This window comes from Serpula lacrymans (assembly GCF_000218685.1).
Source record: "Serpula lacrymans var. lacrymans S7.9 unplaced genomic scaffold SERLAscaffold_19, whole genome shotgun sequence".
Taxonomy (NCBI): domain Eukaryota; kingdom Fungi; phylum Basidiomycota; class Agaricomycetes; order Boletales; family Serpulaceae; genus Serpula; species Serpula lacrymans.
In genome coordinates this window covers 358,193-384,726 of record NW_006763308.1, presented here as the reverse complement: position 1 = coordinate 384,726, position 26,534 = coordinate 358,193, and the positions used below count along the sequence as shown (strand labels likewise).

The window sequence follows — 26,534 nt, the reverse complement described above, 5'->3', positions numbered from 1 at the left end:
CTGAGGGTTTGTTGAGGTTTATAAAGAGACTTATCCGAAGACAAGTTCGAGAACGTAGTTCTGAGTGGAGGTCTTCCAACAAGAGTTGGTCTTCTTCTGAGTAGAAGTCTGATCTTAGGAGTCTAGCTTTGCAAGCGTAAACTGCGTAGAATTGTATTGGAGTATACTACTGCTGTTACATGGTATTTATAATGGAAAGGAATCGGTGATAGGAGTTAGGTCCTATCTAGGGCAGGTCCGTCCGTTAAGGACTAAGTACTATAATAGGTACTGCAAATGCGAGAGGAACAGAAGTATACGTGAAGGAAATGAGTCATCGGTCCGATGGTATAACCAATGAGTAAAAAAAAATGAGTAGTCCTTAAATGTCCAATAGAGATCGTAACAAGTATAGTCCAGGTGCATGTTTTGTGTGAGATAGCAGACATGAATTTTTGTCCACAGTTGTGACCTTCTAAGAGAGGCAGAAATAATATGTTGCCTTGACCCTCTTGGAACAACAGGTGTTGTTTGGCAGAAGTCCCGTCCAAAGACCATTGTAATGCCTCCAAACAGAAGCTGATTATCCAAAATGTCCCACAATCTCAATACCTCATGGAGGTCAGAGTTTTTTGGATTCCTGCATGTGGATGTTTCATGTACAGGAATAGGGACTCCAAAGTGTGAATGAGCTGTGTGGGCACCCTCCAAGAGCAGGGATGCAATCTCAGAGGATGCTACACATAGAGCAACATTATGATTATCTCTTGCTCGAGCAGCAGCGGCGATTGTATTACAGAGATATGTTTTTCCCTTACCTTCAGCACTGTGAATAATGCAAGTTGTTCCCCAATTATGATAAATTGACTGTATGATGGTATCAAAAGCATTCCGCTGCTCCACATTATCTTCAACCTCCAAAGTAATATCAAATCTGTCAGTGAACTTGTGCTGTCTGTCCTTATAAGCGTGAGAATTTTCAATGTGGCTGCAATTTTCACTGTGTTCGCTACTGGTTGCACTGCTTCTCCTGTGGCCACAAAAACCACGCAAGCAAAACTAAGCAAAATAACCGACACAACATGGCTTGCATGCGGCATTTGGGATCACTGTTCCCTTTGTTATAGATTGCCGATTCAGCAATTTTGATGCTCGCCACCTTCTTGGCAGAGGCAGCTTTTAAGTGTGAAATGCTAGCCGAAGGGGCTGCTTTGACCACAGGGCGGATAGCACCTCACTTAGCTCTTCCTTCTGGAGTCCCATCATCATTTTCTTGCTTCACAGCAGTTTGAGTACTCTTCGCAGATCTGGTAAAGTGTCCAATGTTTGCTAGACTGTCCTCCAGTTGGCAAACAGAATCCAAGGGATCGTTATCATTGCCCTCAGTGACGTCAAGAGCCTTGGACCTACTTCTCCCTTTCGGCAAAGTCTGCACGAGAAACTCATCAACCTCCAGCTCTCCAGCCTTTTTGGCAGGCTTGCCTCTGCTAGCTGATTTTGCGTTTGTTGAAGGCTTCTCGTCCACCACATGGATAGAGCTTTCACTACTTATTTCCTTTGTGGCCAGGCGTGTCATGCGAACAAGTTTGATTGGTTCTCTATCGGCGACTCCATCAGGAAAACAGTTGATTCCTGCTACTGCCTGATGGAGTTTGGCAAACATCAGCATACAGATACCCTCATTGGATGAGCTTGGCATAGATTAGTAGAATATAGCAGGTTCAGCAGCAGATCGCATGATATGGCCCAGGCGTATGTGACAACACCAACAAGATATGTTATGATAACACATTTTCCTTTATTTTTCATTCTCCGCTTCAACCTTTTACTGTAGCTTTCACACTCCGCGCCATGCGGCACTTTCCCTTTTATTTAAACTCCTCTTCTCACGCTGCACGGCCTTTCTTTTATTTTTAGATACTAGTATCTCACGCAGTGGAGCTGGTTACACGGGCTGCGCCCTATGACATCATCAGCCACTACCTTTAGCAACTGTATAGTATATACGTACAAACAAACCTGTAACAGTATATAAACCCGAATAGATCAAGGAGACTCCTCAGCGAGTCCTCCTGTTGTATACCAACAAACTCTCTGCAGCCTAAGGGGTAACCACTCCCTCTTCACTACCTTTATAGTGTGTTCCTGTGTGCACCAGAGTAACTAACTCTTGGTTGTTACAAGACACAGTCTTGGGGCACTGGAGCACAATGAAAACAACACTCAAAAGAAGAGGAAGAGGTGGGAGTGGTTACCCATTAGGCTGCAGTGAGTTAGTTGGTTAACAACAGGAGGACTTGCTGAGTCCCTCCCCATGTATTGCTCCTGTATATATACTAAAATACATGAGGTATTGTACAGTTGTAAATAAAGTTTAAAGTCCAATGTTTAGCATGTGACTAGTCACATGATGAGTCTAGACACTGGTCAGATGATATGTCACATGATCATGTGACTATAAAAAGTCCGAAATGTAAAGTAAAGTAAATGGCCACATGATCAGTCATCTGACTTGGAAAATGAAAAGTAAAAGTACAAAAAAGTGAAGCGTAAGTAGGTGCTGGTATGTCAATTGTAACAGCGTGTATTTTCTGCAATTATATGTATTTGTATGTAATAGTATGTATATATAACAGTGGTCGGGTTGTCTGGTATGAGAGCATCAAACAACATGGCTTGGATGGTAACCTAAACAAGGTAGAGCAGTATTGTCATAGGTGTCAAGAGGTTGTCGATAGCTGCTAGGCTGCCATCTGTAAATTCTGATAGTAGAATTCAAGTTGAAAATATTGGGTTATTTAACAGAGAGGGTCGTGTATAAGACCCTCCTGGCAGCTCTGAAACTCTAGGATGCTCAGCAATGACTTTACAGAAACTAGGAAATCTTAAAACAAGGGTATATATTATACTTTATACTATGAATCTGAGTTGGTATTGTTGCTAAGTGGTTAAGTTGTGTATTGCATTCAAGTTGTTAAGTCTTTGAGTGGCTTTAGTTCGAATCCCTCCTGTGAATTTGAAATATAATAATCCTATGAGTGTGCAAATAGAAGCAATTAAGGCAACAACAATGGCAAATAAAATCCTGTGATGTATTCCAAAAGTACACCTTAATAAAAGGGTGACAGAAAATAAATGTGACATCACACAGAATACAATATGCTAGTTGAAGAGAGTGAACAGGTTTTTTTTTGTACATCCCCTGGTATAGATGTTGTCACAATTTTACAGAACCTGCTGGGCCTGCTGGCTCCTGCTAAGACTTTGCATAGGCTTAGCAGATTTTTTTTGATTTTTGCGATGGCACATCATCAGCAGATGGGTGGGAATTCCCAATAAAAGGTTTCATACAAGGTCTGGCATACATCCTGCCAGCATCTGCTGGTGCTGCTGGCTCCTGCTGAGGCAGCAGCAGTGATGTCTCCATTCGATTTAGGAGTAGCTTTGACTCTTGGGAGCCGAACGGCCCGCCATGGCCTAGGACGAATGAAAGCGTGAAACCTACGTATAATATACATTTTCGACTTACTTACCTCAGCAAGAGTCGAAAGTTCTTTACATTCCTGATTCGGCTCGCCTTGGCCGACACAGTTGCCAGCGTGTCCATTGATCGCACACCGTGTTTATCCTGCTGAGGTGAGATTAATTAGGATTAGGTAGGTAATCACTACATCACTAAAATCCGGCCCTACCTGGTCATTTTCATTCACAGCCACCTGCTTACGAACCCTAAGCAACCTAAGCTTTGTACGAAAAATTTGTCCTTCTCCCGCAGTCGATTGTGCCATGGTTCCAGAAACCTCTTCCACTTCCGCAGTGATGCCAAGAGAAGCCTGTGTAGATCCATCTTTCAATACTTCCAATTGGCCAGGCTGAAGTTGTTCTTGGTCTGAGTTCGGCACCACAGTATCAGCTATCGCATTGACCACACGTGTAGTGGTGGGTCAGGACATATCACCCTTATCGCGGGGTTTGGCCGAAGCACCAGAACGTGTCGTTCTTCCTGCACCAGCTGTTGCCCTCACCGAAACCTCGTTTACATTAGTGTCTTCTTCGCTATGGGTACCACTGTCCTCTTCCTGATCGGACTTGCGATATCCTGCTAGGCTCTCCATCATATCACGCAGGCCTTCGAAAGTAGGTGTATCTGTCACGTGTGTACCTTCACGCAAATACATATCGCGCACTCCGTCCATCCTTGGTGTGTGCAGAGGGTGTGCATATCTATGCGCGTCGGCACCATTAAATAGATCCCGCACGCCGCAAAAGACTGGTGTAATAGAACTAGTCTTGGGAAGTGAATAGAGGTGTTTAATGGTGTCGAGGGGAGGTGTGAGAGGGGCAACACCATCACAACCCTCCACTGAATGTGAGGATGTCCCGGAGAATGCACCCATGGTAACATTTTCTTGCTCTTTGTCAGAATTTGCCATGTCAGAATCATTGTCTGCTGATCAAGGTTCTTGGGAGTCGAGATATCGGTCGGAACAATCATGCTGTGAACTGAAAGCACCTTCATTCTCTTTATCACTTCCCTCTTCTGAGAAGTCAGCAGTTCCTTGGCTTGACTGTCGTTGTACAGTCATCCTTTCGTGTATTGTCCCAGATTCGTCATTTTCACTGACGTCCACAATCATGTCTTCATCACGGGCAGAGTTTGCATTTGAAGGAGGACCAACGCTCCTCCTCCTCTTCATGTCTTCCACCGTCTTCTTCATCCTTTCCAAGAGTGACCGAGCATCTTCTTCGTCGTCCCCTTCACTACTATCTAAATCACGCAGCACTGCCGCTACAGGAGACACGTTTGTCTTTGAAGGAGAGAACAAAGACGATACCGTAGCAGGGGAAGGCGTAGAGAGTAGCCTCGTGCTGAAACCGGGAACTTGACCACCAAAAATAGGGTCTGGAGTTATAAGTGCTGATTTTCTGCGCTCTCGAATAGCCTGTAGAAAGTTTTGAAAAAAGAAATCTCGAAGACACGTCACATACTAAGAATGTATACATACCTTCCTTTCCTCATCGCTAACCTTTGACCTCCTGCTTCCCCACTTGTCGGCTTGTCCATAATGGTTATCATTCAGATATGACACTCTTTCCACTTTTTCTTTTGGAAGGGGTACGATGATGTCCGTGACCTTCCATTTCGGCTCCGATAGAATTCTCTGTGCACCACCAAAAGAGTAACGGCCAGCACCTTGAGGGGCTTCTAGAGCTCGTGTATGATGTGGTTGGGGTGCCAAAAAATCGTTTCGTCGTTGTAAGCGTATTGGCGTAGTTGTGGAGGCTGGTAGAGGCGCTTGTCTTTCTGCTTCCCTTTGTATTTGTACGTCGTCGGTAAAATCAGGTTCATCCTCCTGAGCTGGCTCCTAAATACAGCGTTAGATGAGAAGTTTTTTTTTTAATAAGAACAGGCAAATATTACCTCTTCTTCTCCTGAGCTGCAATCTTCTAGTTGCTGACAGGCGTCTTCTTGAAGAATGGAGGAAGAACGGAAGGGCCATGCTAGTCCTTTGACGCTTCAAGGCTTTTCCTCCACCCACCATACGGGTGATCTGGCTGTGGAGTTGATTCTTCATCGTAATCTCCATCCAAAAGGTCATCATCAAAACCTTCCCCATCTACTTGTTCCTGGATATCTACCATGCCGAATTTAGGCTTGTCTTCCAGTCCTATGCTCTCTGCGATGAACTCCTCTACTTCTTTTTCTTCCTCCTCTTCCTCGTTCTCGGTTTCCATCTTCATAATGGCTCTCTGAGCCGAACGAACGAGCACTGCGCGGTGCAAGGAAGGACGTCCTTGTACATGTCGACGAGGATTTTGCGGCTCGTGTTGAAAGGGCGTGCTGGTATTATTGGGAGGGTGAAAATTAGCTTTTCTGGCTGATGTTTCGGGGTTGAGTGAATTGATTGGTTCGTTAATTTCGGCAGTTTCGAGAATAACCAAATATTTTTCTTCCTCCATCACGCGCGGGTTATTTCCATCAACCAGAATAATATCCTCTTCGTCCATATCGCCACGATGACTTGCAAGATTCTGTTGCTAATATAACGGGTGCTTGACGGGTGACCGACCTCGAGCCTTAAGAGGACTCTGTAATATCTTGAGATTTTCGTTGGGATCCTTGCTGGGTTTGGGACTGAAGACTTCCGCGCTTTGAATCATAGACATACGTAGGGCTCGTCTTTGGGCTCCGGGAGTAGTAGATCCATCCTTGACAGGGCTGTCAAAAAGGGCGGCACGTAGTTCCTTAGGGGGGTAGGTGAAAATAAAACGTTTCTTATGTATCTCTATTTCAGAGTTGTTAGATACTGGTATTGTTGTAGGTAGATCTGGGTTGTCGGAAGGGAAAATCGGGTATCCGTCAATAGAGACCGTTTGTACCTATAATGACGACAAATGCCTTTGTGAAGGGTTAGTTCGAATATCAAAGAGCGTAGAGTACATTCAATGCAGACCTTTCGTTCTTGAAACACTAGCTTTGCATGGACAGAGCTGACTTTGGGATAATACAATCGCACGCTGCAATGCGGATCTCGACCAAATGTTACTGTTTCGTCGTCGATGGGAAATGAAGCCACGATAGTATTTGGCTCAAGCCTTTTCATTAGGCGCAATGTTTGCAACCTGAATGATAATGCCAGATGGTAGTTTGCAATGAATCGCAAACCCGGTTCAGATTTATCACGTGAGCCTCCAGCAGTAGAGTAAATGCAACTCATGCACTGTGAGACCAAGGACTCGTGAAAATCACCTTGGGCCAAAACCCATTTAGTAGGGAGAAAGTTGAAGTCTCCAACTGAAAGTAAATACTATGATGTGATAATCAACTGATTCTGTGGTGACAGGAACAGGTGGTTATTGCCTGTTTTAAGTCCAAACCTACCCCATGCATGATTTTTGGGTCATCAATGTATAGCACTACCTTTTAAGACTATTTTCCTACAATGTTTTGTTGAGTTCCAGTGTCAACATCAACAACAGCCTAGGCTTCTGATATTCGGACTCCGCACTGTTGAAATCCTAGCATACTACATACTATATATATAGACCATTCATGTAGTTAGGACCTCAGTGATTCTGTTCCCGCCAAGGTATTTTCATCTTCTGTATTTGTAGAGTCTTTAATTGATATAGCAATTCTGTTCCCGCTGAGATCAATCTTGTGTCTCTCTACATGTTTCACCTGTAAAAAATGTTGGAACTGCAAAAATCATGCCTAGTATTAGATTATAGTATCTCCAACTTTATGCCCACTAATACCACAGCTACAGCTTTGCTACATTTGCCACATCACAGCTCTGACTACCTCAAAGAGCTGAGGTAGTCAGAACTGTGAGTACAATTATTGGATTCCTACATCATCTACAATACTGATTTATCTATAGATATCTCACTATATCTTAGGTACTTAATGTCAGGTAACAAATATGAAGCTATGTATATAACAATAACAAATTCCTGGCCAAGTCCAGAAGGCGATGGATCAGGGCATTGATGTTGAAGAGTATTGGTATAGGTGCAAATCCAAACTAATATTGAACTAAGGAATAATACATCAAATATCTACTCCTTATATATTGAATAGTAAGGGTTAGATCAAAAAGAGAAAGAATAAGAAAGTGGTCTGACCAAATAATCAGCCAATAGTAATCAAAGAGAAAAAGTTGTTACAACCAAAGTTTGTATACTCTGGCATGCAACAAGACGAGCAGAGAGGGGTGAGTGAAGGAGAGGATAATCTCCCTTATGGTAGGAGTGAGCTTGTTATGGGTAAATAACAGGAGGACTTGCTGAGAAGTCTCCTGGATCTATTGGGTATTTATACTACTACAGGTTGTTTGTACATGTGTACTATACAGTTGATAAAGCAGTGTCTAATAATATCATAGGGCACATCCCATGTGACCAGCTCCACTACATGAGAGAGTTATATCTAAGAATAAAGGAAAGCAGCGCAGCAGGAGAAAGTGGAGTTTGAACAAAAGGAAAGTGCCACATGGCATAGTGTGTGAAAATAAAGAAAGAAAGTTAAAGCTGAGAGTGAAAGTTAAAGGTCCAAAAATTGTGTATCGTAACAGAAATAATGTGATCTATAATAATTACTAATAACATGGGAAAGATCTTTAGTAAGGGATGTACAAATAGCAGGATCAGTGACCCCATAGGAAAGGCACTAAGTCACAGTCTGTATTGCTGATTAATCTCTCACCAAAGTATTCCCGAGCACAGCTCTTGATTGGAGTTATGCCATTGGGATATCTTCTTGGGAATGGGAGAGGAGTCTCCTACATTGTAAGTATAATAGAATGTGAGTGTGAAATGAAAATAAGAAAAAGAAAGATAAAAGTAAAAGAGTACCAGACATAACCTTTAGCCCAATAGTAAGAGGAGTGACAGTGATAGTTAAGAGATGTTTTGAACGTGACTGTTTAACTGAAGGAATTCCAAGTATATCCTCATTCAAACTCAGCCGGACTCTGCATGCCACTCGCTACTAGGAAATTTGTCCACCAGAGAAATCCTACCCTAACCCCGTTTCAAAATATGTCCACCGGAGCCCTTTTCTCCAAAGGCTATCTTTGTGTCTCAAGAGTTCGACCCTAAGAGGGGGATACTGCTGTTACGATAACACAATTTCCGGACATCTCCTTTTCTTTTATTCTCCGCTTTAACCTTATACCTTAATTGCCATGCGGCATTTCCCTTTCTAGCGCCGCATTGCCTTCCTTTTATTTTTAGACTTAACTCTCTCACGCAGTGGAGCTGGCCATACGGGCTAGGCCCTATGACATCATCAGCCACTGCCTTCTTCAACTGTATAGTACACATATACAAACAAACCTGTAGTAGTATATATACCCCAATAGATCCAGGAGACTCCTCAGCGAGTCCTTCTGTTGTATACCAACTAACTCACTGCAGCTCAAGGGGTAACCACTCCCCATCTTCATCTTCTCTATAGTGTGTTTCTGTGTGCGCCGGAGTAGATCACTCTTGGTTATTACAACTGCCATATTTGTACTGGAAGACAGAGCTCTGGCGCCTTTGAAGGAAATACTCTCCAAGTCCGAAGCTCCCAAACCATTGGCATACCCGGGATTATGTTCCTCATGGTCTGACGGTCAGCATAACTTTACGCCCCAGTTCCAAATGGTACTCCAGTTGTCCACCCCAATACTCCTGCACTGGACTTCCAGTCCACCATACATTTCCCCTCACATGTTCTAGTATTCCTTGTGGACTCTGTAGTTAGACCTTATAACTTGAATACACTCCTTGCACATACATTCTCCTTTCACTAGATAGTTGTCTGCATGGAACTCAGTACATACATCACAAGTTACTTCTTAAGGGCTCCTGCTCCCCCAACAGTATATAAGCTTTAACTCCTATACTCTATTCCTGCAGTTTGAATATCAAATAGATTCCCTCACCTTTTTACCAAGTCCTTTTCTAAATTTTTTCTGATCCTTCTCTAAAGGATCTTTACTCTACTTCCCTTTCATCCTCTACTCTCCTCCATCCATTTTCCGTTGAGTTAGGGACCAAGGTCCGTGGAAGGGCCTAGCACACAAGCTAAGCCAATTCCCTATCTCGTCCTCCGTACTCTGTTACTCAGTTACTCCAACACCCCACTTGGCAGCTTTGCTACTCCAAAGACGCCATGGTTTTTTGACATGAAGTCTCTTTGGCAAAATTACCCAGCAAAGCAGAAATCCAGCTGCATTTATTGCAATAGGAAACATAAAATGGAGTGGTTTGAGGAACTATTGCTTGGTTATCAGTAGGGCTGAAGTTGGAAGAGACTCAGTAAGTCCCCAGGCACCCTGGACCCTGGGAATATATGCTTTGTTGAATAGTGATTAACTCTACCTAACAGGATACAGCTGCAAATGTATGCAAAACAAATTAACAACAAGGGCACAACCACAGAAAAACTGGAGTTAGAGGAAAGGTATCAATGCCTGCTTTCCTGCGTAGATGCTTTCAACCTCAAGGTTAAAAGTTATCTAGGCAATATTGATGTTGCTGAGTTTCTTGAGGAGGTCCTGGGGTGGCCAAACTCTGACAAAGACAACAATGCAGAAGACATAAATCTGTTTGACCTCCCAGGTTCCTTTAATAGCAATGATAAGCCATTGAGAGGAGAAAACTGGTGTTACCCTCTAACTTAGGAAAAGGCACTTGCAAAATTGAAGGTCTACACCATCTAGTAATTCAGGAGCTTACACTCTGGGAAGGTCAGGCCAACAACGCCTTGCATCAGATATGTATCCTGCTGGGTCAAAAGTCCTTTTTGTTCAGAATGAAGGTGAGAGCAGCCCATGGCTCTCAAAACAAAAGGTTGAAGGCTTGGGCAGAGGCTACCCACGTGGAAGCCTATGTCAAAGTCCACTCAGCCATATATAAGAGAGCCCGGTTTCATGCACCAAAATTGATTGGTAGCATGGACAGGTGTAAAAAATGAAGCAAATATTCAAAACACTCACCTTTATGCCAAATAAACGCAGTGCCACATGGCATAGTAATTAATATTGCCCTTTTTGAACTTGTGGCTGATCACCACCACCTCTATTAGGCAATCAAGTTGTGCTCACTTTTGCTTTCTATTTGGTACTTTTGGTATTTCAGCATTTCAGTAATTTTTTGCATCGCCACTGGCTACACATTGCACCCTTGCTTTTGTCATTTCCCCTACCCTTTTTCCTTTACTTAGCCCCACCATGGGCCCTTTACTCTCCTCTTTATTCTCACCAGGCAGTTTTTTCTGGCCACCTATCCCAGTCCACTACTTCATAACCTCCACCCTCCTCCTACACGTCTTCCTTGCTCCTTCACTATACCTGATGTCACCACTCTCCATCTGCTTCTGTCACCAATTTGTTGACTACCATGTGCCACTTTTAATATCAGCAAAGCCCCGGCAGCCAGTACAGATAGGGCAATAGGTCCATCTTCATGATGTCAATATGCTGTCTTCCACTATTAAATCAACGGTCACTTGTCTGGCCTGGTTGGAGTGTGAGTGGGTAGTTTCCGGGCTGGAAAAGGTTCATCCCTTTGTGTTGCCTATGTACTTCATACTCCTTGGTTGGTTGCATCTCCGCCGCTGCCATCTCACGGGTTACAAATTCACAATGGAATGATACTTGCATCAGCCAAGCCCATGACAAGTTGTTGCTGCCAATGTGACTTGAACCCGGTTTACCGAAATATTTATCAAGTGGCCAACTGATGCTCACACATGATGCCGCTTCTTCTCTGGAACATAAGTAGAGGAGCGAGCCGCTTGGCTGTCCGAGAAATTATTGTGTGATTGAGACTCCGCAAAGTCCTTAGCTCAATCATTTTGATTCTCACAACCTCCACTCAAAACTTTTGCAAATAGTTGTCTATATAACAAATGATGTACTAGTTACAAGATTGTTTTTCATGTACTGGATGTAACAACCGAGAGTTAGTTACTCTGGCTCACACAGGAACACACTATAAAGGTAGTGAATGGGGAGTGGTTACCCCTTAGGCTGCAGAGAGTTTGTTGGTATACAACAGGAGGACTCGCTGAGGAGTCTCCTGGATCTATTGGGGTTTATATACTGTTACAGGTTTGTTTGTATGTATGTACTATACAGTTGCTAAAGGCAGTGGCTGACGATGTCATAGGGCACAGCCCGTGTAACTAGCTCCACTACGTGAGATACTAGTATCTAAAATTAAAAGAAAGGCCATGCAGCGCGAGAAGGAGGAGTTTGAATAAAAGGGAAAGTGCTGCATGGCATGGAGTGTGAAAGCTACAGTAAAAGGTTGAAGCGGAGAATGAAAAGGAAAGGAAAGGTCCAAAAATGTGTTATCGTAACACTGGATTTTGTACACATTTTTTATGATTTTTCAAATGCTATGATAAAGTCCCCAAGTCATCTTGAGTGGGGATTTTGTCTGCCTCACAATGGCAACAAGTGGTCAAGAGACAATTCTGGCTACGTTAACTGGAATTTTAACCAGGAACAGCTGGGGAGCCTAGTCTTGTCCAAACTAAGGGTGGCGCGCAGGAGCCCCCCATTCAGTGCCAATAAAGCTTACAAGACGAGTCTGAGAATGGTCGGCAGGTGCCACAAAATTGGCATGAAACGGCCACATTTAAGAGGAACACAGGTCCACTAAAACTTAAGTACTACATGGCCCCTATGAAATATCAGCAAGGGCAGTCTACTACATATTCTTGATTTGATCTCATCAATTGTATGCCTTTCAAAGGCTAAACCAGTGAAGTACTGTTGCATGATAATGATAATAAGGAAGCAATGTACAGAAAACCCAAAACTGTGCTAAGAAATAATCTAGACTTAAAAAAAAGCTAGATACCACTCATATTGTCAAAATCCTCCTTGTTTGATATATATATATGTGGCTCCTGCCTGGATAACGACTTTCAAAAGGCAAGCCTGAGGATGCTCTGCAGTTCCAAGTAAGTGCTCGCTGGGTTTCAAGTTGCTGAGTTTATGTTGAGTTTCTGCTGAGCTCAGGTTTTGGCAAAATAGTTTCAACAAGTCGTGTTATTGACACCAAATGGGGGGCTATTGCACACCACTCTTAGTTCAGATCAGACCTTATTTACTGATATCAACTGTCATATCAGTAATTTGGTCTGACTGGGGAGACTAGGTAGTCTCCCTTGCTTACCTCATTCAATATATGATGAGTTGATATCTTGTAAATAAGGTCTGCACAAAAGTAAGGCCATTTGGCGTGAACCCCCCTTTGGTGCCAATAACACGAATATTGAGCTCTTTTGCACCTTGATTTTAAACTCAACCACTCCAATTCATCAGGAAAAACACTTTGGCTATATAGACTCTAATAGTACTATAGTTGCAAATATAGTTGTCATAGTGATCATAGCTGCAATCAAAACCCCAACATCTATTCAGGAACAATGTGCTCTTATAGTACTCTTATAGTTGGCTATAGCCTCTTATAGCACTTATAGCACTTATAGCTTATGGCTGACTATATGAGCTATGAGAGAGCTTGTGGCTGATTTAAAAAAATAATCACACACAAGGTTTTTTTGCTCCCATTGCTCTTATTGCTCATATAACACTATAGTCACTATGATCATACTATAGTTGCTCCTAAAGTACTATAGGGACTTGAATCATACTATAGTTGCTCTTATAGTGCTATAAGTGCTATAGGTGCTATAATAGGCTTTGTTTGCACATATGTACAAACCCCTCTGCTATATAGCAAAAGGTTTTTTCCTGATGTTGAATATGGCTGAGCATCACAGTAAAGGCTAGCTATTGCTTCAACCACCACTTAGCCTTTGTGTGAATCGGTAGAATTAATAGTGAAGCTCTCAGATGACAAATCACACTAGTTTCAAAATTTTCTTCCATCCCAAACAGATGCTGAGCCATTGAGATCGTGAAACTGCCAGCCACTCCAATTAAAACACCGCTACAAATTGCAGACACACCTGAACCAAAACATGGGCAAAAAGAAATGGGATATTCAGAGTCATATAGGTCCAAGGTGCTACATAAATTGTTGTAGTTGTGATACAATAGCTTTATGTGCTTTTTCCTGGTGTGACTAGTCACAAAATGCCGAGTTCAAGCCGAATGTGCCGCTCATTATGCCTTCTCTATTACCACCGAAGCGGGGGTTCCTGCCAAAGGTCCTTACTTCGGACCAGACTAGAGACTAGGCCTCCTTTATCTCAGAGTGCCTGGATCTTGCGGGTCCAGGAATAAAAGGTCATCCCACGGTCGTTCCCAATCGGTCGTTCCTATTCCCTGATGGAGGGCTTCTGCACTGTTAAATCGGACCAGTGTTGAGCTTCCTAAGCTAAGATACTATGTGATAGGTAAGTCGATGGCGGCAAAGATCTTTTTCTGTATCGAAACTTTATCTACAATGAATTTGTATAGCCTTTTTAGTACTAGTGGATCAACAAATGTCAAGGTCGGACACTCAAAGGAAGATGAGGACCTTAGGCCTCATAATTAGAACTTGATACTCCTTGGTCAGTCGCATCTCCGCCTTGCCATCTCACGAGTTACAGCTTCATGATGGAATGATACTTTATCATACTTACATCGGCCTAGCCCGCGATAAGTCGTTGCCGCCGATGTGACTCGAACCCGGTTCTCCAAAATATTTTCAAGTGGCCAATTGATGCTCACGCATCATGCCGCATCTTCACTGGAACATAAGTAGAGGAGTGAGTCGCTTGGCTGTCAGAGAAATCATCTTCCCTACATTGAACTTTCTTACTACTTTCTATAGTTATGGCAGATCACAGTTTTTCACCCGACTTGAATTATCCACCTCTGGATGGTTCTTTATTGTTCCCCGAATTTCTTGCTTTCAATGCTGAAAACAATTCGGACATACCTTTCTTTGTCTTCCCAAAAGATGGGTCAACTGAGGAAATCGTCTCCATTTCGCACCTGGAGTTCTATAGAGCCTCACATCGTGTTGCACATGCACTTCGTCCTAACCGTACTGGCCCTGGTGGTGAAGTCATCGCCATCATCGCCATGACCGACACCATCCAATACTTCGCCCTTTTGGTTGGTGTGATAATTGCAGGATACGTTGTAAGTATTCTTAAGAACCAAACTCATGCCATATGTTCACTTCCATATTAGCCTTTTCCGATGTCTCCACGAAATTCTGCATCCGCCGTCTCCAACATGTTGCTGAAGACTTCCTGTCATCGTTTGTTAACTACACAGCATTCCCTCCAGCCCCTCTTGGGTGACATTAAATCAGAACTCGGATCCTTTGACCTCGCGGTTCAAGATATCCCGTGTCTTGCGCAGATATACCCGAAGCTTGGCCTAGAAACAATTGATGACCCCTTTGTACCATTCCCTGAGAGAGCGAGTCGTCCTTCTATCAACGAGGTGATGATGTATCTTCATTCTTCCGGGAGCACCGGCTTCCCGAAAGCTATCCCCCAGACCTATCAGACAGTCCTTCATTGGTGTGCCTCAGGTATGGACATCTCTATATTGTTCAGTCCAATGATTTTGCTGAGAATATCTCTAGCGTCGGTGACAGATATGAAACTCTACCCCACTGATACGCGTGTTGGTGTGATGCTGCTGCCATCGTTCCATACTCTCGGTATCATTTCCTCACTATATATGCCATTGGTTACTCTCCGCAGTGCTTCTGTCTATACGCCCACCTCGTATAGCAACCCGAAAGCTACTCCAGTCATCCCAACCTCTGAAAATGTAATCGAGGGTGTGCAAAGGACGAACTGCAAAGTATTGATCGCAGTTCCCTCAATTATTGAGTTATGGGCATTATCTCCTCGTGTGATAGAGATACTGAAGTCGCTTCTATACCTTGTACGCAGCATCCTTTCCGTTTTGTACAGAGTTATTGACCTCTCTGTTACAGGGATATTCTGGTAGCCCATTATCCGAAAAAGTTGGCAATGCGCTGGCGTCGGCAGGCGTACTTTTGGTAAACATCTACGGCGGCACGGAGTTTGGTGGCACTAGCACTCTTTTTCGCGAAAAAGATGAGGTAGGGAATTGGGTATGGATAACCATGAGCCCTCGGGTGATGTTTCGGTGGATTCCACAAGGAGATGGAATTTATGAGTGTCAGATTCTGGTGAGTGACGTTCATTTTTAACATAGCTACGAGCTTCATAGAAGTATCTATAGCAGAGCCAAATGCATCAAGTTTCAGTAGAGAATATCCCGGATGTTAAAGGCTATGCCACATCGGATCTTTTCTTGAAGCATCCTTCTAAAGATGGACTGTGGAAGCTGTAAGATCACTAAAATTATCGCTTCAGTTTAGTCCATGGAGATGCTTATTCCTGTATTAGGGTGGGGAGGGCAGACGACGTTATAGTGCTTTCTTCGGGAGAGAAAGTTGTTCCTGCACCTATGGAGAACATCATTGCATCTAGTCCGGTAGTGGGAGGTACCGTCATGTTCGGTCGTGCCCGTAATCATGTTGGAATTTTAGTCGAGCCGAGGCAAGGATTCCACGTCGATGTTGAAGATTCAAAGCAACTGGCAGTGTTCAGGAACAAAATTTGGTACGCTGTTCTCTTAAGCTGGTAGCCCTATGGTTTAATCTATACCTGTTTTCCACAGGCCGGAAGTTGAGGCAGCAAATAAAGGGGCCCCAGCCTTCAGCCGGATATTCAAAGAAATGATCGTCGTGACTCGCCCGGAGAAACTCTTGCCTCGCGCGGGGAAAGGAACCGTCATGAGAAAGGCAGCAGTGAAACTTTATGATCAGGAAATTGATGCTCTGCTCGTGTTCCTTTCTTAAAAGCGATTGACATGATGCTAACTCTCGCCGTCGCAGCAGATATGAGACAGTTGAAGCTATCACCAGTGCTAGTAGCGATGTGGAACTGCCAACGGACTGGTCAGAAGAAGCCTTGGTTGTGTGGCTAGGGGAGCACGCTGCTCGCGTAAATTCGGGCAGGAAAGTAGATCCCGAAGTGGATGTCTTTGAGCAAGGTTTTGATAGGCATGTTCTGATTTCCCTGCACCAAATGAAGCTCATAGTGTGTTCCTTTGTCTTTTTTTTTTAGTTTAACTGCAACTGTTCGCAAAAATCGAATCATCGGGTCGTTTAACTCCTCGTCAGATGGCAATGTTCGAACAGCGGCCAGGCGAATCGACCAGGATATCGTTTTCAGCAACCCTACGATCAAGCTATTGTCTCAGGCGCTTACTCGTGTGGTCTCTAACCTAGAGTCCACTGAAAAAGGGTGCGCGCTCGTCGATCTGAGGACGGATATTGAAAATACAGTCGCAAGGTATTCTGAAGGGTTGACAGGGACACTGAACCCGTTGGAGCACCGTAACGAGGATGACCTCAAAGGCCATGTAGTTCTCCTCACCGGTACTACCGGTGGCCTTGGCTCTTATCTTCTTGCGTCGCTGCTAGAAAACGAACGGGTTAGCCTAGTCTATGCTTTCAATAGGTCATCCAAGGTCGGAAAAACAAGCGAAGAGAGACAGAAAACTGGATTCGAGGATAGGGGATTGGATATCGCTCTATTGAACTCGCCCAAACTCCGATATATCGAAGGCGATGCTGCACAGGATAAATTAGGCCTGGACAGAGCTGTGTATGATAAGGTAAGGGTCAGAATGAAGAGCTCGCAGGTGGCTGCCGACAAAACTGATTATGGTTTCAAAATCGATAGCTACGAATGTCCACTAATATCATCATTCATAACGCTTGGCGGCTTGATTTCAGCCTTGCTCTCTCTTCCTTTGGGTCAAACATTAAGGGTACTCGGAATCTCTTGGATTTCGCGCTTTCATCCCCTGGTGCTTCAAGTTTACGATTTTTGTTTACATCATCCATTTCCTCTGCACAAGGATGGGACAAGAACCAAGGCGTGTTCCCAGAAGAAGTGCTTTTTGATGCAAGCGTTGCGTCTGGTGGGTCTGGCTATGGTGCTAGTAAATATGTCTGTGAGCGGGTAAGCAGTGAATTATTCATATTTGAGTGTTGTTTTGTATATTCATCATTCTGTATCTCAAATAGTTACTAGAGAAGAGTGGTTTACAAGCGTCGTCATTCAGGATAGGACAGATATCAGGAGGACAGCCAAAAGGAGCTTGGAGTCTTACAGACTGGTTCCCCATGCTAGTCAAGTCAAGTGTAGCCCTAGGTGCTCTACCGCTTGCGAAAGGAGTAAGAAGACTTATTTTGGTTTAAAAGATCCAACTGATGGAATAAACAGGTTGTTTCTTGGTTGCCTCCCCAGGCTGTTTCGCATGCGATCTTGGACGTTGCATTCGCAAAGGCAAAGCCTCCTACAACGATCAACTTGGTGCATCCCAGACCTGTGGAGTGGGCAGCGCTGATGCAGTCCATAGGGGACGCGTTGATACAAAACAAACTTATCATTAGTTCGCTTCCTACTGTAGCATTCGGAGAATGGTTCTCGAGACTAGAAGAGAAGGCGTTTAGTGCGGGTGTAGACGATTTTGAGGAAATGGTATGTCCCCGTTTGCTCACCAATCTTCTTCAAAACAAGACTCGGGGTCTTCTAATATCTACATCAGCCCGCGATGAAGCTACTTCCTTTCATGCGCACGATCGCCCAAGGTGATAAATCCATCCAAGGCCTAGGAAATGATGATGAAGCAGGAGGATTGGTTGTGTTTTCTACGACAAAAGCACAGCAATTGAGTCGAACGATGAGAGAGCTAGCATCTATTACGTCTGAAGATGCAGCACTTTGGGTGAAATACTGGGCATCGAAGGGAATGTTTGCACGGAAGATACACCAGTAAAATGTACGTAAGGTCGAAGTTTCACTGCACTTTTCAGTAGAATCACACCTTGTATTTGTCATGTGAGATCCTGAATATCTATAACGAAGGGGACGGTGTCTATAACGAACACCTATCCGACATCAACAGTGAGACTAATTAGTCAAATTGCCTTATTGAGGCAACGAGGCTAAGTCGCGCCAAATGGCGTGCAGCTGCACCTTACAGCTGGACTGCGGAGAAAATTTGCCGGTGAACGACCGGCACAGCGAGCGGATCCTTCCGGGCATGCTGTCCAAAGGGTCCGTGCACTGTGCCCGCCGTTCACCACGAACCTTTCATTGATTTTTCTCACGTCTCCTGTTATGGCTCAGTTTCAATGTCCGGTCCGCACCCCGCGCCACAAGCTGCTGCCGCATCACCGCCATCAGTAGTCTGTGCTGAATGTTATACACAGCGACAAGTTCCTCAGTCCCCTCAGTCTCCATTCTCCAACAAATATCAAGACTCAAAGTACCACGCAAGGTCAAATCGATCCCTGGCCTCCCCACCACTTCTGATGGCCATCTCAATTTACACTTGCAACTAGGGGTGAAGAGGCTGAACCAGATTGCAGAGGAAAGTGCGGAAGGAATAAAGAAGCACCAAACAATGCTGCAGAGTACATCCTAACTTCTCAGCATTTACTAACTGAGTATACTTTGTTACAGATACTAGCTCTTGACCAAACTCTGGACCAATGTCATTATAGTCTTCCTACTGCAGATAGAGAACAAGATGTTGATGAGCACCGTGATATTGTTTTGCGGCTGAAGCAATTTGATCATGGTGGTGGCCTCAAGCATATCAGCCATTTGCACCCCTTTTATTCACCTCTGCATTACGTCCTCCTATTTATCACAACACAATGGGATCTGCACCCGTGTACAGTTATTCTGGACCTTCTGGGCATGCAACCAATCAGTATGCTTTCCAAGTACGCCTTGGTAGCTTAGTTGGTAAAAGCACCAGACCATGAAAGCTGGAGTCCCAGGTTCAAGCCCTGGCCAATGCATGTTTTCTCATACTATAAACAAATGTCATAATTTGTCACTATTTCCCTTCGGAGAACAAGGGTGGCATAGGACAATACGGTCCATTCAAAATGCTGATGGAAATATACACAGTCAATGTCTCCCAGCAGTGTTATTATGCATACCGTCTCCATCCCCAAAAAACCGATCAATCTAATTTTTTCTGTGGTAGAAAGCTACTTCAGGAGTATTGCATTGATGCATGGGCTTCCACAGAAGAAAGTGAATTGAAGTGGGTCCATCATCATCAAAAAGGCATAGGGGCAGACTTCTACCGAGGTGTCAAAGATACTATGGATCAAAATGATGGGGAAATAGATTTGGGTCAACTGGGCCAAAATATTGTCCTACCATCTTCTCATTCTGGCAGTACACAGCACATGTACCAGCTCCTCCAAGACTCTATGGCTATATGTCACCACTCCCATAAACCTGATATTTTCCTTACAATGATAGCAAACACCAACTGGCCTTGAAATCAAGAGGCTTTGCTGGAATACAACAATGTCAGTGAAGTAGATGATGACCCCAATATGCCTACAAGAAAATAGACTGCTGCAGACCGTCCTGACATTGTTGCACATGTTTTCTATCAGAAAAAGAAGGCACTGTTGAAGGAAGTCAAAGATGGGATCTTTAAAAAGACTTTGGGATCTGTTTACACTGTGGAATACCAAAAGCGGGGTTTGCCACACATGTATCTTCTTATATTCTTGGAAGATCAATATAAAATCTGTGATGCCACTCAGGTTAACTCTGTTGTCTCTGCTCAAATTCCTGATCCTGTCACACAACCAAAGTCATATTCAATAGTCACAAAGTGTATGATGCATGGTCTGTGTGGACATGAACAGCCTGGTGCATGAAAAATGGAGTATGCTCAAAGCACTATCACAAAGAGAAAAGATTTTGTGCTGAAACCAGATTTAGTGATGATGGTTATCCAGAATATGCAAGGCCTGACAATGGGAGGACTTATAAAGCTCCAAGTGGTCATGTTTTTGATAACTGTGATGTGGTCCCTTACAATGCATATCTCTCTGCCAAATATGACTGTCACATTAATGTTGAAATCTGTGCATCTGTTAAAGGTGTTAAATATATTTATAAATATATTTACAAGGGCCATTATTGAGCTTCAGCTGTGGTGGGAGGACAAGGTGCAGATGTAGGAATTGTGCATGGAGATGTAAGGCAGCCGAGGGATGAGATTCAGGAATACATTGATGGTCACTATATTGGTCTGGTGGAAGCATGCTGGCATTTCTTGGAGTTCCCAATGCATGAATAAAAACCAACGGTATTGTGCCTTCCCATTCACTTAGAGGATCAGCAAACTATATTCTTCAATGCCCATGATTGTAAGGCAACATTAAACTATAACAAAAACAACACCTGTCTCTGACTGCATTTGCAGGGAGTAAGAGGTACAACGAGTTTTGAGGTCAACAGATGCTAAAGATTATAGCAGGTAGAGGACTGAGAGTAAACTCAAGGGTTTTGATAAGGAGTAAAGCAGGTTGTTCAAGTAACAAAAAGCTAAATAACTATACACTAATAGGTAGGGTTTTTATGGCTAATTGTCTATCTCTCAGACCAAAAAAGGAACAATAGAAAGGTGGTCTGAGGATGAAATTGACCAATAAAAAAAAGAACAACTATCATACAACTTCAAAAATTAATCAACAGGTGATAAAATATACTAATAATAGGTAGTGTCACACATGTTTAGGAACTGTATCCTCATGATGAGGTATGATCCTGACTAAAGTGTTTATTAATATATCCAGGCACTGATGGGACTTGGAGCTGGTTGGCAAGATCTCAGCTACTAGTCCTTACCCATTGTACTGGCTGGCTGGGAGTGCTACCCAGTCTCTGATCTGTGATATGAAACGGTATTGATGGTTGAGAAAACCCATTAAGGCTATGAGAAGCTCCTCCACAATATTGGTCCCCTAAATTTACTCGTAATTCTGTATAATGTTGCACTCATTAGATGTAATCCGTGAAAATTGCTAGGGAATTTACACAACAGTGATTTGGCACAATTCTTGACAATTACTTACAATCACAAGTGACCGTTTTCCCTGATGTGCCTTCCCCCAAGCTCATACTGTTGGCTCAAAAGTGCCATTATCCCTGTATCTTCCACATGATCCAGATCAAGGAGCAGGCAATTCATGATAACTGCAATCATAAGCCATACAGTGCTGCCACGGATAATAAAGGGTACACGGTCAGTTCAAGTTTAAAGCATAAGCAAAGCCATGTACAAAGCAGGAAGCAGTACAATGTTTGGATCAGAGGTAGCGGTGAAAGTGATATTGAGGCATTGTAAAGATAAGATTGTCTACGTACACTGGTAGTCAGCTATCTTTCAACTAAAAGAAGAAACCTCTATCAACAACAAAAAATGCGATGCCATCGTACTTGAGTATTTTTGCAAGTTGCATGTTGGCCCTCCTAGGTCGAGCGAGAATCGTTTGCAGACTGGCGCAATCCAAATGGCAACTAGTTCAGGACTTGTTTTTGTGCTAACGCACAGGCGGCCGACCCGTGAATATACAAATCCATCTGCATCGCCAGCTGACATCAAATAAGGTCACAACAGGGTTGTTGTGTTAGTTTTGGTGATTCTGCACCTTTGTGCTACCTATATATTTTCATTCCTATCTCTATCTATTCTTCTATCATTCACTATTGATTGTGTTCTCTATTATTTCGCTTTTGTGGCTGCTTTGTTTACCTTTGTTTACAAAACTTCCCACAGTACTGCAGAGTCCAATGCTTCCTATTCTCTAGTTACTCACATTGGACTCTAGGTACTGTATACCTGTCATACTCTCTAATAATACATTTACTCACATTGGACTCTAGTTCCAGTCCCTGATTGCTCTCAGCAAGTGGCTAGACACTTCCTTCAAGCTTTGTTCTTAATACCAACGGAGGCCGGTTGTGTCGCAGCAAACGCCCGACGAGATCAGATCGCTCGTGCCATGTGGATTAACTATCAGCAAGAGTTGGGTAGGAGGGGCCTACTTTAGTATATACACATTGATCCTGTATTTTCTTAAATAAAGCACCAGGTTAGGTTGTTCAGAGACTGCATATATTGAAACTAACAACACAAAGACACACAAGATACACAATGTAATGTCCGATCAGCAATACAGTAAGCTACACCCATCCATATCTCTTTCATCTATCATCTACTTCAGCTTAGCCCTCACGTACGCCCTGCAAAACCCGTTCTGCAAAACTCGTTGGACTCCAGGAGCCTCAGGTATGTGTTGACGGCTACCATATCTTGCTCAAAAAGGTGGATTAACCGGATGGAGCTATCCACTCCCCGGTAGGGATCATTCTGCAACATAAAGGTAATGGCAGATCCGCAACGGACATTGTCCGGTTGACCAGACATGTGGCCTTGAGGAATGTTAAATGCAGAAGCGGAAGGTTGGGAGGTAGTGGAATGGGCAACGGTGGAAGGGGCTATGGTGGAAGAGGCGATGGTGGACAAGGTGGGGCTCTTCTCAACGATAGGTGTTTGGGCGGGGGCGTTAGGCAGGGAGGCAGTTGGGGGAATGCCAATTTTGAGCTTGGAGTTGAAGTCTTTCATTATGGGGATGATTTCCGCCAATTGATCATTCAAACCGTTAATTGCATTGGCGGCGGTATTGCGTGGAGCCTTGTTTGAGCCCCTACTATGGTTACCTGCACTCTTGCTGCGAGATATGATGGTAACGCCATCATCACCATCATTGTCCAAGAGCGCGGCATAATAAAACTAAGTGAAACTCAGCCGCTGCTCAAGAGGCTATAGAAATGACTTTATTATTTACCTCAGTGAAACTACAATAGATGTTAGTTTAAGGTGATCTCTAATAAATATAATGTAACGTACCTCAGCCGCTGCCCAAGAGGCTATAGAAACAACTGAGGTATTCCTATACTAAACCCCCTACTACATATAGTCGGAGGTGCTACTTGCTACAGTATAATAATTGTACTCCTAGGAGAACAATGGCTGCTTTGGCAGAGACCGGGTTTATCCAGTTTTGTCACGGCATCCCGGGCAGAGCGCTTGCTCGTGAGGGATGTGACAGATGAGCCGGGAGGGGCGTGAACAGAGGTTGGAGATGGGAGACCACCGAGCTAGTGGTTCACATTATGGGGTACATCAGAGCTAATGGTGGTGGGACTAGTGACCCCAGACATGCTAGAATTAATCTTGTTGGGAGCAGCCACAACAGGAGCTGGAGACAGAATCTTGCTGGGGGTGGCGGTGTTAGGAGGTGGAGTTGGGGGTGCTGTGGCAGGAAGAGTGCTCTAAGACGTGCGAGGCTGCTGCTTGGATGCTTTTGTAACCTTAGGTTGCTTGGGGACTTTGGGAACATGAAATATGTTCGAACCTTTGGCTGGGGCATTGCCCAGTGCAGCATGCATAGCGGTGAGGATCTGCACGGCTGGTGGAGGGAGATACCCTCCATCAACATACTGGCCATCTCATCATCCCCAGGTTATGACCATGGCAAGGAGGCCTCCAATCTTTTCTCTAGATCTGGCCGATCTAAAGATATCTCTCCCAATCATCAGCCGTTGCTAGCTGAGGCCCCAACTCATCAGCCATCACCAGCCGTCACCCCTCCTTCACTACCACCTCCTCATACAGACCCTCCTCCAGCATCAACTTGTACAGACCCTGCAGCGTCTGCTCTTGGCCAGAATGTGCTGCAGTCTATGCAGCATCTACATGCTGCCCTGGAGGCGCATCCAGGATATGTGCGCAGCCCTGCTGGCACAACTCTACAATAACTGCTAAACCGGATCCCCCCTCCTTCTGTAACAGATAACTCCTTGCTTGATACGCCAAGCCTCGAGGAGGACTCAGAACCACACAGTGTTGGGTCTGTGTTCAGGACTAGGGGTGTGAGCCGTGCTGGCAGCCCAACATTTAGCCCCCTCAAGGACACAGCACCTCCCCCCCATTCTTCTCATCCTCACATTCACCTCAAGCCTCCCTGTATGCCGTCTCCCCTGCTTTACAGGAGGGGGGATGGCAGTCATTTTACCAGTCTAGTGCTGGCTCAGATTCTGATACCACCGGCTTTTCATCCTTCCCCCCAGGTCCATCTGGCTCTACCTTGTCAGCATTCACCTTGATTTCCTGTCAAAATACCCTTCCCCATGGAAGCCAGGCTTCTGGTAAAGGTTAAAGCCCAAACCATCAGCACATAACCATCCTCCTTCTCATGCCCTAGTGGTCCTGCTCCTCACCCACTCTTTTGCTTTCTTCTTATCAGCATCTCCATCCTGGGGAAACTTGATATACAGATTATGCCTATTGAGAATGGCTATTATGACTCGCTCTGTATAGTTCACAATAGACCCAGTAGAAACTCCTGCTAATGTAGCAGTATCCTCAATAGAGGCTGCATTGCCATAGTGTCCAAAACAGAACATGCACATGCAATTTGCTGCTCAGCAGGAGCCTGTGGGTTATTAGAATTATTATGAAAGCTTGGGTCATCTTTCAGCCTCTTCACAATCTCAAAAAAAGTAGAGGGGGAGGTACGCATCAGACGGCAAAAGATAGGACAGTCATTGTCAGCCCATTCATGGAGATATTGAAATACAGAAACATAAGGGGCCAAAGGACAATAGGTGAGAACACGAGTAGAAAGGATGTCATCTTCAATGGCAAACAGATTGGCGGTATGAGCTAAGATGATATTGTCCGTACCAGAAGATAAAGAAGAGGAAGAAGAGTGGGAGGAATCAGAATCCTCATCAAGCAATGCCTCCCCCCCTCCCCCTCAGGGTGCAATTCTACTTCAGAAATCAATTCAGCAATTTTACGCTGAATAAAGATATCCAAAGCACGTTGCTTGGCATTCTGCAAAGCAGAAAGAAGCTAAGCTTGTTCAGAGACTCTAGGCATGGCTGAGACAAAAATTTCTCAAGGTCCTGTCCTTATATATGGGCCTGGGGTGTTTCTGTGCTTCTATTAAGTCATTATTGAACCTAGAGCATGCTATCTTTGCTCGAACTTACTCAACTACCCAAAGTGGCAGCTTACTAATCTCAATATCTGCCCAACATGACTGTGGCTGGCTCATTTTTCTTCACAACTATTTTGTATCTACTGGCTTTAAAGTCTACAGTATTGCTGCTCAATACCTCAGCATCTTTTTCCTTAACACTCACTTAAGGAGCGCCCTAAGCGAACCTTAAGGAAAGCGCTAGGTGAGGTTTGAGGACCATTATACCCTCAGCTGTGGGTCATCAGCAAACTGAAGAGTCCGTGGGATGCCTCTCCACATAATAGAGATAAACAAGTAGTACCACGGGTTTTAGATGCAGAAATAAAACCATAGAAAATTGTTAATACTTTTCCACTTTTCCTGCTATCACTGGTGTGAGCTGGCATACAGCTGAATAGAGTAAACACAAGTAATAAACAGTGATGGCCAAGATCCGGCATCCCTCTTGGGTGCCTTTTGTAATGGCCCATTATTTTGACCCCATGAATAAATGTCATTAAATGGCACACCTAGAAGGAGGGTACCTACCCCCTTTTTAGATTTTATGTAACAATTGACATACCAGCACCTACTTACGCTTCACTTTTGTACTTCTACTTTTATTTTCCAAGTCTGGTCATGTGACCATTTACTTTACTTTACATTTTCAACTTTTCATAGTCACATAACCAGTCATGTGACATATCACCTGACCAGTGTCTAGACTCATCATGTGACCGGTCACATGCTAGACATCGGACTTTGAACTTTATTTACAACTGTACAGTACCTCATGTTACGATATCACAATTTTTGGACCTTCCCTTTACTTTTATTCTCTGCTTTAACCTTGTACTATAGCTTTCACATATGGTGCCACACGGCACTTCCCCTTTCTTGTGCCGCGTTGCCTTTCTTCTTATTTTGAACATAACTCTCTCACACAGTGGAGCTGGCCATGCGGGCTAGGCCCCATGACATCATCAGCCACTGCCGCTATTAACTGTATAGTATATATGTACAAATAACCCTGTAGTAGTATATATACCCCAATAGATCCAGGAGACTCCTCAGCAAGTCCTCCTGTTGTATACCAACTAACTCTCTGCATTCTAAGGGGTAACCACTCCCTCTTCATCTTCTCTATAGTGTGTTCCTGTGTGCGCCGGAGT

At 44.0% G+C, this 26,534-nt stretch overlaps 7 protein-coding genes across 7 annotated transcripts; 2 read left to right on the top strand and 5 right to left on the bottom strand.

The window, feature by feature from the left end:
* Nucleotides 1-3,923: 3,923 nt before the first annotated feature.
* On the bottom strand, nt 3,924-4,412 carry SERLADRAFT_374888 (uncharacterized protein; the record flags this gene model as incomplete). The annotated part of the gene is made up of 2 exons (XM_007324400.1): nt 3,924-3,982; nt 4,046-4,412. 2 exons carry the CDS (start codon nt 4,410-4,412, stop codon nt 3,924-3,926), a joined length of 426 nt encoding a protein of 141 aa, XP_007324462.1.
* Nucleotides 4,413-4,468: 56 nt separating this feature from the next.
* SERLADRAFT_403573 (uncharacterized protein) lies at nt 4,469-4,697 on the bottom strand (the record flags this gene model as incomplete). The annotated part of the gene is made up of 1 exon (XM_007324399.1): nt 4,469-4,697. A coding segment is annotated over one exon (229 nt), but the record flags the coding sequence as incomplete, so codon positions are not given.
* A 106-nt stretch (nt 4,698-4,803) lies between these two features.
* SERLADRAFT_403572 (uncharacterized protein) lies at nt 4,804-5,344 on the bottom strand (the record flags this gene model as incomplete). The annotated part of the gene is made up of 3 exons (XM_007324398.1): nt 4,804-4,922; nt 5,057-5,291; nt 5,320-5,344. A coding segment is annotated over one exon (235 nt), but the record flags the coding sequence as incomplete, so codon positions are not given.
* Nucleotides 5,345-6,018: 674 nt separating this feature from the next.
* Nucleotides 6,019-6,698, bottom strand: SERLADRAFT_443778 (uncharacterized protein; the record flags this gene model as incomplete). Its single annotated transcript, XM_007324397.1, has 2 exons — nt 6,019-6,360; nt 6,435-6,698. 2 exons carry the CDS (start codon nt 6,696-6,698, stop codon nt 6,019-6,021), a joined length of 606 nt encoding a protein of 201 aa, XP_007324459.1.
* Nucleotides 6,699-14,273: 7,575 nt separating this feature from the next.
* Nucleotides 14,274-18,408, top strand: SERLADRAFT_418741 (uncharacterized protein; the record flags this gene model as incomplete). The annotated part of the gene is made up of 14 exons (XM_007324396.1): nt 14,274-14,585; nt 14,736-14,985; nt 15,040-15,240; nt 15,322-15,347; nt 15,400-15,618; nt 15,672-15,778; nt 15,839-16,054; nt 16,113-16,280; nt 16,330-16,536; nt 16,562-17,114; nt 17,183-17,464; nt 17,530-17,679; nt 17,729-17,986; nt 18,054-18,408. 14 exons carry the CDS (start codon nt 14,274-14,276, stop codon nt 18,282-18,284), a joined length of 3,180 nt encoding a protein of 1,059 aa, XP_007324458.1.
* Nucleotides 18,409-22,565: 4,157 nt separating this feature from the next.
* SERLADRAFT_443776 (uncharacterized protein) lies at nt 22,566-23,557 on the bottom strand (the record flags this gene model as incomplete). The annotated part of the gene is made up of 5 exons (XM_007324395.1): nt 22,566-23,126; nt 23,182-23,191; nt 23,244-23,263; nt 23,405-23,494; nt 23,549-23,557. The coding sequence occupies 5 exons, from the start codon at nt 23,555-23,557 to the stop codon at nt 22,566-22,568; spliced, it is 690 nt and encodes a 229-aa protein (XP_007324457.1).
* A 177-nt stretch (nt 23,558-23,734) lies between these two features.
* SERLADRAFT_443775 (uncharacterized protein) lies at nt 23,735-24,154 on the top strand (the record flags this gene model as incomplete). Its single annotated transcript, XM_007324394.1, has 1 exon — nt 23,735-24,154. The coding sequence occupies one exon, from the start codon at nt 23,735-23,737 to the stop codon at nt 24,152-24,154; it is 420 nt and encodes a 139-aa protein (XP_007324456.1).
* Nucleotides 24,155-26,534: the final 2,380 nt, after the last annotated feature.